This window comes from Crocuta crocuta, unplaced genomic scaffold (assembly GCF_008692635.1).
Source record: "Crocuta crocuta isolate KB4526 unplaced genomic scaffold, BGI_CrCroc_1.0 scaffold323, whole genome shotgun sequence".
Lineage (NCBI taxonomy): Eukaryota > Metazoa > Chordata > Mammalia > Carnivora > Hyaenidae > Crocuta > Crocuta crocuta.
Window position 1 is genome coordinate 365,623 of NW_027536465.1, and position 14,181 is coordinate 379,803.

At 57.8% G+C, this 14,181-nt stretch overlaps 1 protein-coding gene across 3 annotated transcripts in view; it reads right to left on the reverse strand.

Annotated features, from left to right (window-relative positions):
* Nucleotides 1-1,714: 1,714 nt before the first annotated feature.
* The window catches only part of SLC43A1 (solute carrier family 43 member 1), a 22,267-nt gene continuing 9,800 nt past the window's right edge, over nt 1,715-14,181 (reverse strand). For all 3 annotated transcript variants that reach the window (XM_077748796.1, XM_077748794.1, XM_077748795.1), the window contains exons 6-15: nt 12,816-12,908; nt 11,062-11,195; nt 9,911-10,089; nt 8,659-8,805; nt 8,506-8,541; nt 8,130-8,268; nt 6,180-6,321; nt 5,865-5,938; nt 3,519-3,642; nt 1,715-2,452 (exon numbers count right to left, since the gene is read on the reverse strand). In XM_077748796.1, coding sequence (XP_077604922.1) covers nt 2,306-2,452; nt 3,519-3,642; nt 5,865-5,938; nt 6,180-6,321; nt 8,130-8,268; nt 8,506-8,541; nt 8,659-8,805; nt 9,911-10,089; nt 11,062-11,195; nt 12,816-12,908 — 1,215 coding nt within the window. In that variant the 3' untranslated portion in view covers nt 1,715-2,305. The remainder of the gene's footprint in view (nt 2,453-3,518; nt 3,643-5,864; nt 5,939-6,179; nt 6,322-8,129; nt 8,269-8,505; nt 8,542-8,658; nt 8,806-9,910; nt 10,090-11,061; nt 11,196-12,815; nt 12,909-14,181) is intronic.

Here is a 14,181-nt window from a genome sequence, read left to right on the forward strand (position 1 = left end):
GCTTCCGCCCCTGCCCAGCCCCCTCCCCAAGCTCTCCACCCCTCCCCGGGGAGGCCGGGATTTCTGCCGGCAACGCCCACCCCGTCCGAAGCCCCAGCTGGGCAGCGGCCGGCGTCGAGACCCACTCCTTCCGTCTGGGCATCCGTGGGGGTGCAGATCACGCTTGAAAGGGCGGGGGTCGGAAGGCATGCAATCTCAAAGGAGGGCAGTGCAAGCCAGGGTAGTAGAGTCCGGGGGTCGAGGCCCGGGAAGGCCCAACCCGTGGGGAGGGGCGTGGAGGGTTCACTTCCAGGCTCGCCGCCCCCTCCCACCCCGCCATCCCATCCCAGACGCAGCCCCGCAGCGCCGCCTGCTGGGCTCACCCGGCCTCCGGCCCACCTACCCTGCTTCCTCCGCCAGCCCCACACCCGGTTGGGCTGGGCTCCGTCGCGGGCGATACAACCTCCCACTAGATTTCCTGGAAAGTCGAGGCCCGGGCTGGTGAGCGCAGTGGGGCCCAAGCAGGCCCTCCGGGAACCCGCGAACCCGTTGGTGAGTGCTGTCCAATTCTGGTTCAGTATTTTGCAAAAAGGGAACTGTTTTGGAAGCCAGAAGTCTGGGCTCAGAGCAGCCAGGGATCCGCTGTGACTTTGTCAAGTCTCCAGACCCCTCTGGACACGTTTTCTCATCTGTGAAATGGGTGGATTAGTCTGTTCCATTAACGTTTAAAGAGAATTTAATGCAAAGAGGCAGTTCATCTGTAATACGGTCTACAGCACTAACGTATGAGGGTTCTCTGAAGTTCCACACCACCCCCGCAGGGGTGGGGGAGATGGACAGGGCTTTTGAGGTGACTCTGAGCCCTGCGAGGACAGATGAGCTGGGCTGAGAAGCTTGGGACCTCCGTTCTGGCGCTGACCGCCCTGGCACGCCTGTGGTTAGGACTCAGCAGTCCGAGTGCCCAAGTTTCAAGCTCAGCTCCATCACCTACAGACTGAGTGCCCTTGGTCTTGTGCCTAACCTGTCTGGACTTTCCTCAACCCGCAAAAGCAGTGTGAAGACACTAACCTCTCAGGCTATAGTTAGGTGAAATGAGATAACCTGTGAAGTACAGGCAGACTCTCCACAAACTCAGTGCCCCTCCCTGGACCCCACCCCCCATCCTGTGACTTGCTCTAAGCCTCTAAGGCTGCTCTTCCAGGGACATAAAGAGGTGTTGGCCTGGAATAAAAAAGGTGTAAGTTCCTGGAGGCCCCCCCCCCCCCGCTCTCAAAGACAGAATCTTTACCTATGTAATTTTAAAGCCTCACTTCGATGTTAAAAATGAGTATAAATATAGTAGAAAGTGGAGCTCAAAATTTGCATAAGTTTTAAGATAAAACAGGAGACTATAAAAAAGTAAATTTCAACAAACCTCCAGCATCCTAAGGGGTTATTTCTAAAGCCTCCTGCCCTCATCCCCCTGTACAGACTTCAAAGGCAGCCTCCTGGATGTCCCTCAAACGATGGGAAGGGGGGGGTGAGGAGGGGGTAGAGGCAGAGGGCAGGATGGAGAGTCCTCCAAACACTAAGGGTGGGGGCCTGGTTAAGAACAGGAAGCTGAGCCAGACAGCCAGAGGTGGACAGGCTAGCACTTCAGGTGGCCTACTTAATGCCCAGCTAAGTCTGGGTGAAGAAAAGGGATGGGGGTGTGGGAAAACACCCCCTCCCCACAAAGGTACAGGCACAGCCAGTCTCTCACTTCCTTTTTTATTTCCTCTAAGACCTACAAAAGGCAGCATGAGGGAGGAAATCTACCCTCCGGCCCCAACACCCCAGCCAGGACACAGCCAGCACCTCAGTCCCCTTTCCTCGGAGGGGAAGGTTGTTTCAGACACACACACTCACGTGCACACCAACACGTACACACGCGTGTGTACACTTGCACACTCTGGGCATTGCGTAGCGATAACTCTAGGAGTAGCCTGTTTGTTGATCCCACAAGCCCCCAGGAAGCACCAGGAGGTGGGCCCCTAGGATGAAGGCCCAGAGAAAAGGCAGCCCAGCATCCTGGCCCCCTCCGCTCTGAGAAGGAAGAAGGCCCAATCCTTCTAGCACAGGGCTGTCTTCAGTCAATGGAGCATTATTGCTTTGGGGAAAAATTTTTTTTTAGGTTTTTTTTTTCTTCCTTTTAGCAAGTCCCTACAAAAATAGAACTTCTCTTGGTATTTATAAATCCACGGCCCAGCTCTGTGCGTATGTTACAGGTAGAAAAGCCTTATGAGGCATTCCCTTTGGCAGTTTGGACTTTGGCTGTGTGTCCTCCGGGCCCCTTGGCTGCAGAGGTCTATGCAGTCATCTCGGGTCTCCCAAGCACCTTCTTTGGGTCCTTCCAGTTGGTGGCGTACTCCCTCTGGAGCTGGGCACGGTAGTAGAAAAGGTAGGAAGGTAGCAGGAACCCCAGGAGTGAGAAGAGCAAGAGACCCAGATTCACCTTTAGGGCAAGGAAAAAGACAAGAGTCAAATAGGGACCCATTTACCCCTCCTGACCCTCAAGGGCCCTCCTGTCTGGACCTTCAACAAAGAGAAGGCAGCCATTTTTGCTCAGGTCCTGGGCCCCAGGGACGAATCTGGCTAGCACGTCCTGTGTTCAATCGCTGACCCACCAATGTCTCATTTACGTGTAGCGACCTCGTCAAGTTTCAGAGCCTAGTTAAAACCCTGGCCAAGGCCAGGCCGCACCAGCTGGCACACTCTGGGGAGATCCTGAGGGAGTCTGGGCTACCTTCTGACATGGAAGCTTCTGGGCTGGGAGCCGCTCCTCTGAGGACAGTGACAGTGGGATCCCACTGGGGGAGCTGAGAAGGCTCGCAGGCAGTTAAAGGAGCTGATGCACACAGCCAGAGGGCAGGAGGCCCAGGGCAGCGGCCCTCACTTGCGCTTGGCCTCAGTCCACACCCTGCTCCACATCACTCGCTGTGTGACTTTGGGCAAATCGCCGTGACTTTAAGGCCCTCGGGGCCATCATGGCGAAGATTAAGCGAGCAGAGGGCCTGGTGAGCACTCAGTAAACAGTGGCCGTGCTTTCTCCATCATTCTTGTGGGAGAAGGGCTACGGGACAGGTGCCCCCACAGGGCAGAGAGAAGGTGAACTTTAGGGAGGCAGGTGTCCGTTCCGGGTAAGGAAAAGCCTTCTAACCATACCAATGGCTGCTGCCCCGTCACTGAGGGTGTTTGAGTTGAGAGGGTTTGGAGGAACCCATTTCCAGAGGTGCCGAAGCGAGAAAGGATCCGCGCACTGGGTGAAACCGAAGGGCATCAGGACCAGGCCACTTCACAAGGGACCCGGAGGCTTATTGCAAAGACACTCCTGGGCGCAGGGGGGAGGGACGCCGATGCGGCACTCCTGTGAGGGGTTGTGATGGGCAGCCAACTGGGGACCCCCCAGATTAGGACCTTCAGCCGGAGATAGGAGTGAGGGATTCTGCCTCCTATAAGCCCCCCTCTGGGGAAAGGGGCTCCTACTCCTCCCCCCTCCCTGCCCAACCCCCAGTTCTCACCCAGAAGGGCTCTCCTTTCAAGGGTCCCACCATCGCCATGAAAAGCGGCTGCTGGAGCAGCGCGAACACAGCACTGATGAGGGACTGCAGACCCGTCAGTGTCCCAAAGTGGTTGGACGGGAACCTGTCAATGAGAGGTATGCCAGTCAGGCCAGGCATGCGGCCCTCACCAGCCCAGCGCCCTGTGCTGGACCCCGGCTGCGGGCAGGCGGGCAGGCAGGGTGGAACTTAAGAGCCCCTCTGCAGGGCGCCCGGGTGGCTCAGTTGGTTAAGCAGCTGGCTCTTGATTTCGGCTCAGGTCCTGATCTCACGGGTCAGTGAGTTCGAGCCCCGCATCAGGCTCCGTGCTGACAGTGTGGAGCCTGCTTGGGGTTCTCTCTCTCCTCCTTGCTCTCTGCCCCTCCCCCACTTGTGCGTGCTCCCTCTCTCCAAAAAAATAAACCTTAATTAATTAATTTTTAGAAAGCCTCCCTGCATGTGCTCTCTGGACTCTAGCCTCAAAGCTGTGTGCTGTGGCTTCAGGGCCCCCAGGCTGGCTTCTGACAGCTGCTATCTGTGTGATAACAAGTAATCCAACCTCCCTGAGACCCACTTCCTCCACTAACAACCGAGATAGCACTGACCTCACCGGGCAGTTCGTTTGTTCTTTTGACAAGTATTCACGGAGCCCCCATGTGCCAGGTACCATCCTAAGGTGCATGCACATCCCGCACTGTACCGAGCCCTTGGAGAGGTGGCTTTCTGCTGGGGCTGGTGTCAGTCGACAGTGAGCAAGATACAAGCCCAGACTGTTGGCCGGTGACAAGAGCCAAGGAGAGACGTAGGGTGGAGAAAGCGGGTAGGGGCGTCAAGGGGGCTGCCACCGGGGGCAGGACGGCCAGCAGAGGCCTCACTGACAAGGGGACGCTGGGTACAGACCTGGAGAAGGTGAGGTAACTGTGGGCCTTGCGGATTCCTGGAGGGAGGCTGTTTTAGGAAGAGGGGACAGCAGGTGCAAATGCCCTACGTTTCTGAGGAATGAACACACCTGGGGTTTCTGAGGAATGAAGAGGCTGCAGCAAGGTGAGTGAAGGGGGAAGAGGGGAGAAGAGAGCAGAAGGGTCCCAGGGGCTAGACCTCATAGGGCCTGCGAAGCCTTGACAAAGCCTCTGGCTTTTTCTCAGAGACAAGGCAGGAAGCCACAAAGTGACAGAAAAAGACTTATGACCCAGCAGGTGTCTCCCGCCCGTGTTAAAAATAGATGGAAGGGGGCACCTGGGTGGCTCTGTTAGGTTAAGCATCGGACTCTTGGTTTCGGCTCGGGTCATAATTTCATGGTTTGTGAGTCTGAGCCCTGCATCAGGCCCCATGCTCACAAGTCTCTCCCGCTCTCCCTGCCCCTCCCCTGCTCGTTTGCTCTCTCTCTCTCAAAATAAATAAATAAACTTCAGGAGACCAAGGGAGGCGAGAGCAGATGCAGGGACCCCTCCGGAGCTGCTGCACTCAGCCAGGGCAGGGGGTGGCGCTGGGGACAAGGAGAGGGTCGCATTTGGGGTCTGTGACGGCGGGACCGCAGAGAGCTGGACATGGAGTATGAGGAAGGGCAGAGTCAAGGCTGACTCCGAGGCTCTGGCTTGAGCAGGTAAAGGAGCTGGGCTGCCCCCTGCTGACACTGCTCAGGCGTCCTGCACCGCGCCTGCCATCGAAGCGCCTGACCATCGGGACAACTCTGTCACTGCTGTGGCTCATCCGACACCCCGGGGAGTCCCTCAGCGGCTCCAGTGGTGGAAACCGGCAGCCGGCAGCCAGGTCAGGGGAGAGACTGCTCCAGAGCGGGAGAGGAGAGTCATAAGGTGGTCTGGAAATTTCTACAGGGCTGATGGGGGAGAGAGGAGAGCAGACATAGGACCGAGGCACGTGGGGGCTCGGTCGGTTAAGCGTCCGACTTCAGCTCAGGTCACCATCTCGTGGCCCCTGAGACTGAGCACTGCGTTGGGCTCTCTGCTGTCAGCACAGAGCCTGTTTCAGATCCTCTGTCTCCTTTTCTTCCTGCCCCTCCCCAACTCGTTCTCTCTTTCTCAAAATAAATACACTTAAAAAAAAAAAAAAAAAGAATCTTGGCTTCCTCGCAGGGAGGACCCCCTGGCAGCAGGCAGCCTCTGAAGAGGCAGGGACCCCACCACCAGGGATGCTGGGAGGGGCTGGCCTCCTGGCTCCCCACCAACTCCAAGACGTCAGCGCTCCGGGGGGGCAGCAGAGAGGGGCACAAAGCGGGGCGCAGGGCCCTTTCTACTCTGCTCCAGGATTCCTCTGGTCAAGGGGGTTGGGGGGGCGCTCTGGGAGGCAGCAGGGTGTGGGCTGACTCACACAGCGGCGTAGAGGCTGCCACAGGCCGAGTGGAAGAAACCCCGAACCATGGTGTGCAGGATAAAGGTCACATACTGAAACCAAAAAGACAGAGGGAAGAGGTGAGGGTGGGTGTAGACGCCCGAGGCAAGACCGGGAGGGCGAGGAGCCACACGGAGCCCTTGACCATCCGATCCCTGGAACACCTCCCGGGGAGACCCAGAAGACAGACCCAGAGGACTCAAGAACCAGGCTCCCTGGAAGGCAGGCACGGGGTGAAAGGCCCCTTGGAGGGGTCCCGGGAGGTGGGGGGACGGGGGGGACGGAGGTGGGTACCTGCAGGTGTAAGCTGTCGATGAGGCAGGTGATGCCGAACCCCACCAGCAGGAAGTTGGTCAGGGTGAAGGCGATGATGGCATTGGTGATCTTCTGGATCTTGCGGTAACGCGGTCTGGGCACCTTGGTGGTGACCTCGTCCCTGGGGAGGACGGGACGTCGTGGCTGTGGCCCCCATGGCCCTGCCTGGCCTTCCCCTCCTCTCCTGCACCTCTACCACGGGGGCAACAAAGGCAGCAAGCCACGTCCCCTGCCCGGGGTTTCCTGAGATCCAGAGCATCTACCCAGGGTCACCTGGGGACTTTCGTTAACATGCAGATTCCAGGCTCCACCCCCCAAGCCCAGAATCTCCGGAGTTGGGCCCAGGAGCTGCCCAGCCTCGTCTCCCGCACCCTCACGTCTGAGAATCGAGGATGGGAAGGAAGGTGGGGAACCGGGAGCGCTCACATCGCCTCGGATCAGACGCCCCCACAGAAGCGTCTCCGCCCATCGGCCTGGACAAAAGTAGATGCCACTGTGGGGGCAGCAGCGTGGCCCCGGACTATCCAGCAGGTCTGTCTCTGCCGGGGAGAGGCCAGCAGGCCGGGATGAGGGCAGTCTGCCCATGCATCCTAGACAGGTGACCCTGCGGTCAGGGGCCACTAGGCAGGGTGCTGGGGCTGGGGAGGGAAGCCACGGGGTTGTTCCTTAGGTGCCCCCTCTCCCAGCCTCTCAGGACAAACAGCAAGTATTTGGATTAACGCAGAAGGCACATGAGCATCAGAAGATCCCAGTTCAAGACCCAACTGTGGGCTCCAGCCAACAAGCTGGGCTGCAAATGGCCCCACCTCCTGGTACCCACCTCCCGTGCAGTCCCGTCCCACACCTGTTACTCTGGGCGACCCACAGAACACGACAGAAGTGACGGAACATCACCCGTGAAGAGTTCGCCGTGAAGGACACACAAGCTTCTGGCTGGGTCTCCCTCCCTTAGACCCAGGCCATACCCCAGACAACCTCAGCCCTGGCTGACAGCTGGACCACAGCCTCATGGGAGCCTGCGGTGGTCTGAGTGACTGTGTCCCCCACACCCCGAAATGCATATGCTGAAATCCTAATGCCCAACATGGCGGTGTTAGGAGGTTGCGGGGGGTGGGGGGGGTCTTTGCAGGGATGATTAGATCATGAGGGGAGAGCCCTCATTGTGGGGTTTGCGCCTTTATAACCGAGGCCCCACGGAACTCCCTATTCCTCAGGCCATGCGAGGATACAGCGAGAAGATGGCCAGCCAGAAGAGGGTCCTCTCTCAACCACTGGACCCTGATCGGAGGCTTCTAGGCTCCAGAACGGTAATAAATAAATGTCTATTGTTTGTAAGCCACTCAGTGTGTGGTATTTTGTTATGCCAGCCCAAACAGACTCAGACAGACAGACAGACCCCAAGCCAGAACCACCCAGCTAAGCCATTCCCAGCTTCCTGACTCAGAAATTATATGAGACAAAAAATGTTAGCTGTTTAAAGATGCCCAGCTTTGGGGCTAATCTGTGTGATACAGCAATAGATATCTAATACACCAACTCTCTCTCTCTCTAGCCATAAGAAGGCTTTTGAGGAAACCCTTTACAACATAGGTTCTAGAAGGTGCTACTACAGGCTGTGTGACCTTGGGTAAGTTGCTTAACCTTTCTGCCTGTCAGCTTCCTCGTCTGTGAAGCGAGAGTGACGTGTCCCCCTCAGAAAGCCGATGCAGGGCTCAGGATGACAACGAAAGGTGCCTAGTGCACGGTCAGCACCTGACATCAGCTAGACTTACGATCGAGCAAGCCACGCCCACCTTAGCCTTAGTTGTCCTCATTTGTAAAATGGGGAGACATTCTTGCTCTCCCAGGGCTCTTGGGAAAAGGAAATGAGAAGCTGGGTGGGAAAGCACATGGAAAACAAAATGCCACCACCATCCCTGTGCAGGTCACCTGGCATCTCTGAGGGCAGTGCCCTCGCTGGGGGCGTCCACACAGTCCTTGATCCGCCAGTCCATGATGCAGCCGATGAGGGGGCAGGTGAGAAGGCACAACAGCTGCATGGCCCCAAAGATGGAGGAGTAGAAGCCAACTGGGCAGGACGGAAAGAGAAGCGGAGTCAGGGGCTGGCACGAGCAATGCCAGCAGCCCACTGGGCACTGTCACCCACTCCCGGTGTAGGACAGGCAGCACCAGAGTAGCCTCCCTGTGACCCCCAGATTCTCAGATGCCCCAAATGCCCAGGATTACAAGGCTGGGCCCAGGCTCCCTGTGGAGTGGGCACTGGTGAGGCAGGTGTGGGCCAGGGCCCCAGCTTCTATTCCCCTACCTGTCTCTGCCGCCCTTTTCCTCAGGATGTCCGTCTCTGTCCGGAGGTGGGGGGGAGGCAGGGGTGGGGAGTGGAGAGAAACCAGAGTGAGAATGGCCCGCCAGGGTGACCCTCCTGCGCCCCCAGCCTCCAGCAGGCTCAGCAGCACCTCACCATGTTCCTGGCCACCGGTCACAAGGTACTCCAGCATCTTGTTCATGGCAGCCATGTAGAAGATGACCCGCAGCTGCGTCATGCCCATGGTGAGGAGGCTCCACAGGAAAATGGGAGAGCAGAGGCTCTGGCGGAAGGGGACGGACTCTGGAGAGACAGCAGAGGGCGCCCCTGAGCCCCAGATCTTCCATTTCCCTCCAACTGTCCCAGATGAGGCAGTTCCAGAGGGGCTCGACCACTCACTATGTGACTTTCAAAGGACTCATTCCTTCAGAAATGAGGGTCCAGACTCACTGGCCTCCGAGTTCTTGCCCAGTTTTATACTGATCTCAACAGAACGTTTTCAGATGCCTTCTGGGCATATACCTTGGTGTGGCCACGATAACTCTCGCTGCTATTTATGAAGCACTGACTGTTGCTGCACACTTGACATGCACTATCCCATTCACCAGAAGTGAACAACCCTGTCCTCAGCATGTCCTGCAGATGAGGAAACTGAGGCTCAGAGCCCAATGACTCGCTCAAGCTCACGGGCTGGAACATGTGGCTCGGCTGGACTGAGCTCGTGGCTGCCACCACTCTGCCACGGGAGGCTCAGCTTTGTGCTGTTCCCAAGGCTTCTGTGTCCGAGGCCCCATTTAGCCTCACAGCTAACTTCCCCCTTCAGTGGGCACTGTGACTGCTAGGTTCAGAGATAAGGAAAGCCAGAGCAGGCCTAAGTGATCCGTCCAAGTCACATGGCCTGCAACTGGAGGGCTGGACTCAAACCCCCATCTCCGGACTCCAAGGCCGGTGCACCTGCATCTGGGAGCCCACGCGTTGGGAAGAGGCTCAGGCAGGTGCATGCAGATCCTCTTCCAGCCAGCAGGGGGAGCCAGCCAGCTGGGCGCCAGAGGGCCTCACAGCTGGCCGCTGGCTGGCTCCACCTGGCTGTATCTGATGCAAGAGGCTCAGAGGCTGTAGGCAGCCCTGATGAAAACAGCTGTTCCACAGGCCTGGAAGGCCTGCCCCTTTCTGGAAGGTCCTCCCTCCCTGCTTCACCCAGGAATCCAGCAGAGCACCCCAAAGTCGGAACTTGTAGACTTCTCTGAGCTCTGATGTCCCCCCATTCTGTAAATGGGGATCAAGCCTCATCTATGTACATCATGGGCTGTTGGGTGCAGAGCACAAGGGGAGAGAATGAGTGCTCACTAAGAAGCATGAGGACCCAGCCCAGCTGTCACCCAAGGCTGGCCCTTGACCAGACATTCACTCTCAGGAGGCCTTTCTGAGGTGCCACGAACATCCTGGGATGAGATGAAGACGTCAGCCCCGTCCTCCAGGCTGGGGACCTTCTGGCTCAGCCGCTGGCCCACAATGGTCACATGAGTGTAGAAGCGGTCGCCTGTCACCTTGTGATCGAGGGCCAACCCACTCAGCTTGATCTTCTTCCTGTCAGCAGCCAGGCCAAGGCATGTGGGAACCAGCCATGCAGAGCCCACCCTCAACAGCCTGCCCAAGGGGTGCATCCCGGTCTGCCCGAGGGGCGCTGAGCACCCCTTTTCCTCGCACTGGCTGACATGCCCACTGACAAGCTCCCTAGTGCAGGGCTCGAGTCTGTCACCCAGAGCCTGAACCGGGGCCAGCTTAGCACCTAGTAAGTGAAGGGTGTGGGAGTCCTTTTCCACCTGGGCTTTGCCAGGTGGCAGCATTAAGAATTCAGACTCTGGAGGGGCGCCTGGGTGGCTCAGTCGGTTAAGCGTCTGACTTCGGCTCAGGTCGTGATCTCACGGTTCATGGGTTCGAGCCCCGCATTGGGCTCTGTGCTGACAGCCAGCTCAGAGCCTGGATTTCTGTATCTCCCTCTCTGACCCTCACCTGCTCATACTGTATATCTCTCTCTCTCTTAGAAATTAATTAATTAAATAAATAAAAAGAATTCAGACTCTGGAGTCCGGGAGCTCGATTTCAATCTTTGATGCACCCCCCTTCAGTGGTTGGACTTTAGGAAAAGTCACTTTGCTCCCTGGGCCTTTGTTATGAATGGAGTTAATAACAGGATCCACTAACATGACTGTTAGGGGGTGGGGGAAAGCCGGCATTCAGGCTGTCCCACAAAGTGTGGGGTATTTGAGTCTTTGTATCCCCCTTTTGGGAGGGTATGACACATGGTATTGTTGCCGGGGTCCCTCCTACTCTGATCCTCCAAACTCAGAAAGAACAATAACAGTGGCGGTGTTTTGACTGCCTGTTACCTGCAGTCAAAACGCTTGTGGGTGGGGAGGATGGAGCCCATTGTAGAGATGAGAAAGCAGAGGCCAAAGCTGATTCTGTCCATTGTATTACCACCCCCTACCCCCACCCACCCCTCCTTCCACAGGGAGGGAAGTCCCCCTCACCACACAGCCCTCCACAGCCACTCACGTATAGTTGACTTCCTCAGGAGCAGGAAAGGCTTCGCTGGGCCAGTTAAGGGCACAGTTCAGAAAGATGAGGCATGCCAGGCCCGACCAGGTGAACATGATGACCAGGAAGGACACGCCAGCGTCATAGATCAGCTGTGGAGGGAGCGGAAGACCCATGGGCCACCTGCCCCCTCCTTCTAGCCCAAGGCAGGAGCCCAGGCCTCAGAGGCCCTAGACAAGGGCCTGTTCTACCCCATTCCTTGCGCCTAATTTGCAGATGAGACGCGGAGGCCAGAAGGTAAGAGACCCAGAAGACCACCATCCTCTTCCTTTCTCACCCAGCCCCCTAACGAGGGGTGAAGCAATTCCCACGGGGTGCTGAGGCTGCTGGCCACAAGCTCCAAAGGTCTTTGGAATCTCAATTATTATCGGAACAGGGCGCACGGCTCTGCCGGCGACTCCATGCACGTGCTGGCTTTCACACAAAAAATGCCATTTCTTTTTATGCACAGAAGAGAAAAAGTCATGCTCTGGGTTTGCCAGGCCTCACTGTGTGTATCTTGGCCCTTCCTGGCACAGTCCCTGAGGGAAAGACAAACCCGACCCGAGCAACCTTATCTCACCCTTCACAGGTGTTCCCAGGTAGGAAAACTGGGCGCATGTGCGTGTGTGCGCATGTGCAAGAGCTCTGCCCAGGGCCGCCCAACCCAAGTAGGCGGGGAACTGACTGGGACTCTGGCACCGCGTCGGCCCTCTACTGGGGAAGCCAGGCTCCTAGAGACGGTGTCCGCCTCTTGTCCTCCCTGCCTGGGGGGACTGACATCTGCCAGCTCCTCAGGTTCCTGCCCAGTGGTGCCGGGGAAAACGTCTGTCCTCCTCAGCCTCGGGCCTAGAAGACCTTTCTTCCCTGGGGACAGGACAGAGCTTCGGAGAGCCACATCCCCCAATGAGTGGGAGTTAAGATCTGGCTCCTCAGATGCCATTGCCTTGGGTGAGCCACCCTCCTCCATGCCTGCAGCGACCTGAACAACTGATGGCCACCCCCACCCATGTACTCTCAACCCCCTTTGGGGATGTGGAGCAAGTGCCTTCTAAACTAACAAATGTAATTGCCCACGGTGGAATCTGAAGGGCATCCTATGGCCCAGTTGAAAGCATGCCTTGTTATCACTTGCTCTCAGGGGAAGGAATGAGGCCCCAGGCTTGTCCCCAGGCTAGGGCTCAGGACTTCCAGTTCCAATTCCACCAGGCTGCCTTGTTCAGGCTGAAGCCTGATATGGACTAACTTCATGACCTTGGACCAAGGCAAGCAGCCTCTCCAGGGCAGGAGAAGGAAATGTGGCTGGAGAGGTTGGTTGAGGCCAGAGAGGTCAAGGGCATTGAATGTCTGTGAAGAGGATGAACTTGATTCTGTCGGAGAAGCGGGGCAGGTGTGTCGGCCACGCCTCCAGCTAAGAATCATTCTGGAAGTTGTGTGAAAGACAGACTCGAGAGGGGAAAGGTCCGAGGCAGGGGTCCAGCTGGGAAAGCTCGAGCTAGTCCAGAAGAGAGGATGGAGGCCTGGCCCGGGATGGCGGTAAAGGAAAGCAGGCAAGCAGGGAGATGGGGCCCCTCCCACGACACTTCCGTGCTTGCCCCACGGTGGCAGGGACTGACCTCTGACTGGCAGGAACAACGGTTCCCAGGCATGCCAGCCCCACCTAGTTCTTTTGTTAGGGCAAAAAGAACACCCAGGTGACCTCACTGTCCCCCTGCCCCAAACAGTTCCAATACCTTGATTCCGGGGAACGTGATGGCGGAAGAGGCGTAGGAGCCGATCATGAGGGCCATGAAGGTAGATCGCAGGTTCCCAAACATGTTGGGGAGCTGATGGCAGGAAGCAGGGATGGTGAGCCGGGGGGCCCTGACGCCCCCCACAGTACCTACCCATTGCCCGGCCGGAGGGGTTAAGCCTCAATGCACCCTCCCCGCAGCCCTCCGAGTGAGCTCCAGGAACACCAGCCTCAGGAGATGCANTGTTAGCATCTCAAGGGTTCCCTCCCAAGGGTTCCCGGACTTGCCCTCAAAGAACAATTTCATCAATTCTGCTCAACCCCAGGACTTCCCAAGCTATTGTTCCCAGAGTCCTTCTATTGTGTGAAGCCTCTAAATAACCCACGGAATGAGCTGAATGAGCGTTTAAGAAAAGCTGAGCTAGTTCTTCCTAAACTCATTTGAGCTCATTTGACAGGTAAGAAAACTGAGGCGCAGTGAGAGAAAGAAATGTACTCAAGTTCACAGAGCTTCTTAATGACCTCCCCTGTTCTGGCAATCCTTGCTCTATCCTGGACCCCAAGGCGGTGACCGTGGCTGGCTCTGTAACGAACCCTCCTGGGTGGCCCCAAAGGCCCCCGTCTGCTGGACCAGGACAAGTCGCGGGAGGTGCCAAGGAGGGAAGGGAGGGAAGGGAGGAGTAAGGAAGGGGGCAGGGGCTGGCCAGGCGATCAAGAGAGGTGGATGGATGTGACGTGTGGGCAGGCCCAGAATTCCCGCCAGTAGAGAACTGATCATATGCTCTGCCTCTGGCCTGAGCCAGGCCCTCCGGGGAGGAGAAAGCAAAGTCATGTTGCCCTTTGTATATACCCCCTCTGGCCCCGCCATCCTCCCCAGGTCAACCATCTCATAGCCGGGAAGGGCCTTAGACGCGCACACTTCCACCCTCTCCACAGAGGGGAAGACCCACAGAGAACTGAGTCCTCCAGCAACTTCCAAGCAGCTATGAAAGGGGAGGGGGACCAGGCTGACCCCCACCGGGACAGGGTTTCCTTGGCACCTGGTGTCTGCAAGGCGTGCTGCCAAGGACGCCAGGGAAAGTGCCAGGGCTGGAGAGACCGGACCCATGGCACACGCCCCCGCCCCCACCCTAGGGTCTCGGGGCGCTAGTCTCCGCGCAGCAGGGCGTCGCCCGGGTCGGGGGAGGGCGCGAGGCCGGCCGGGTTAAGCCCCCAACCTCGGGGCGAGGGGCTGAGCAGCACTGGAAATCCTAGCTCTGGTCGGTCTTGGCCAGCGAGTGCAGAGGCCCCGGGCGGGGGCGAGGTGGGGCGGGCGCCGGGCCCGTCATTGGCTGGAGATTACTGGCAGCGGGGCAGGGGGAGGATCG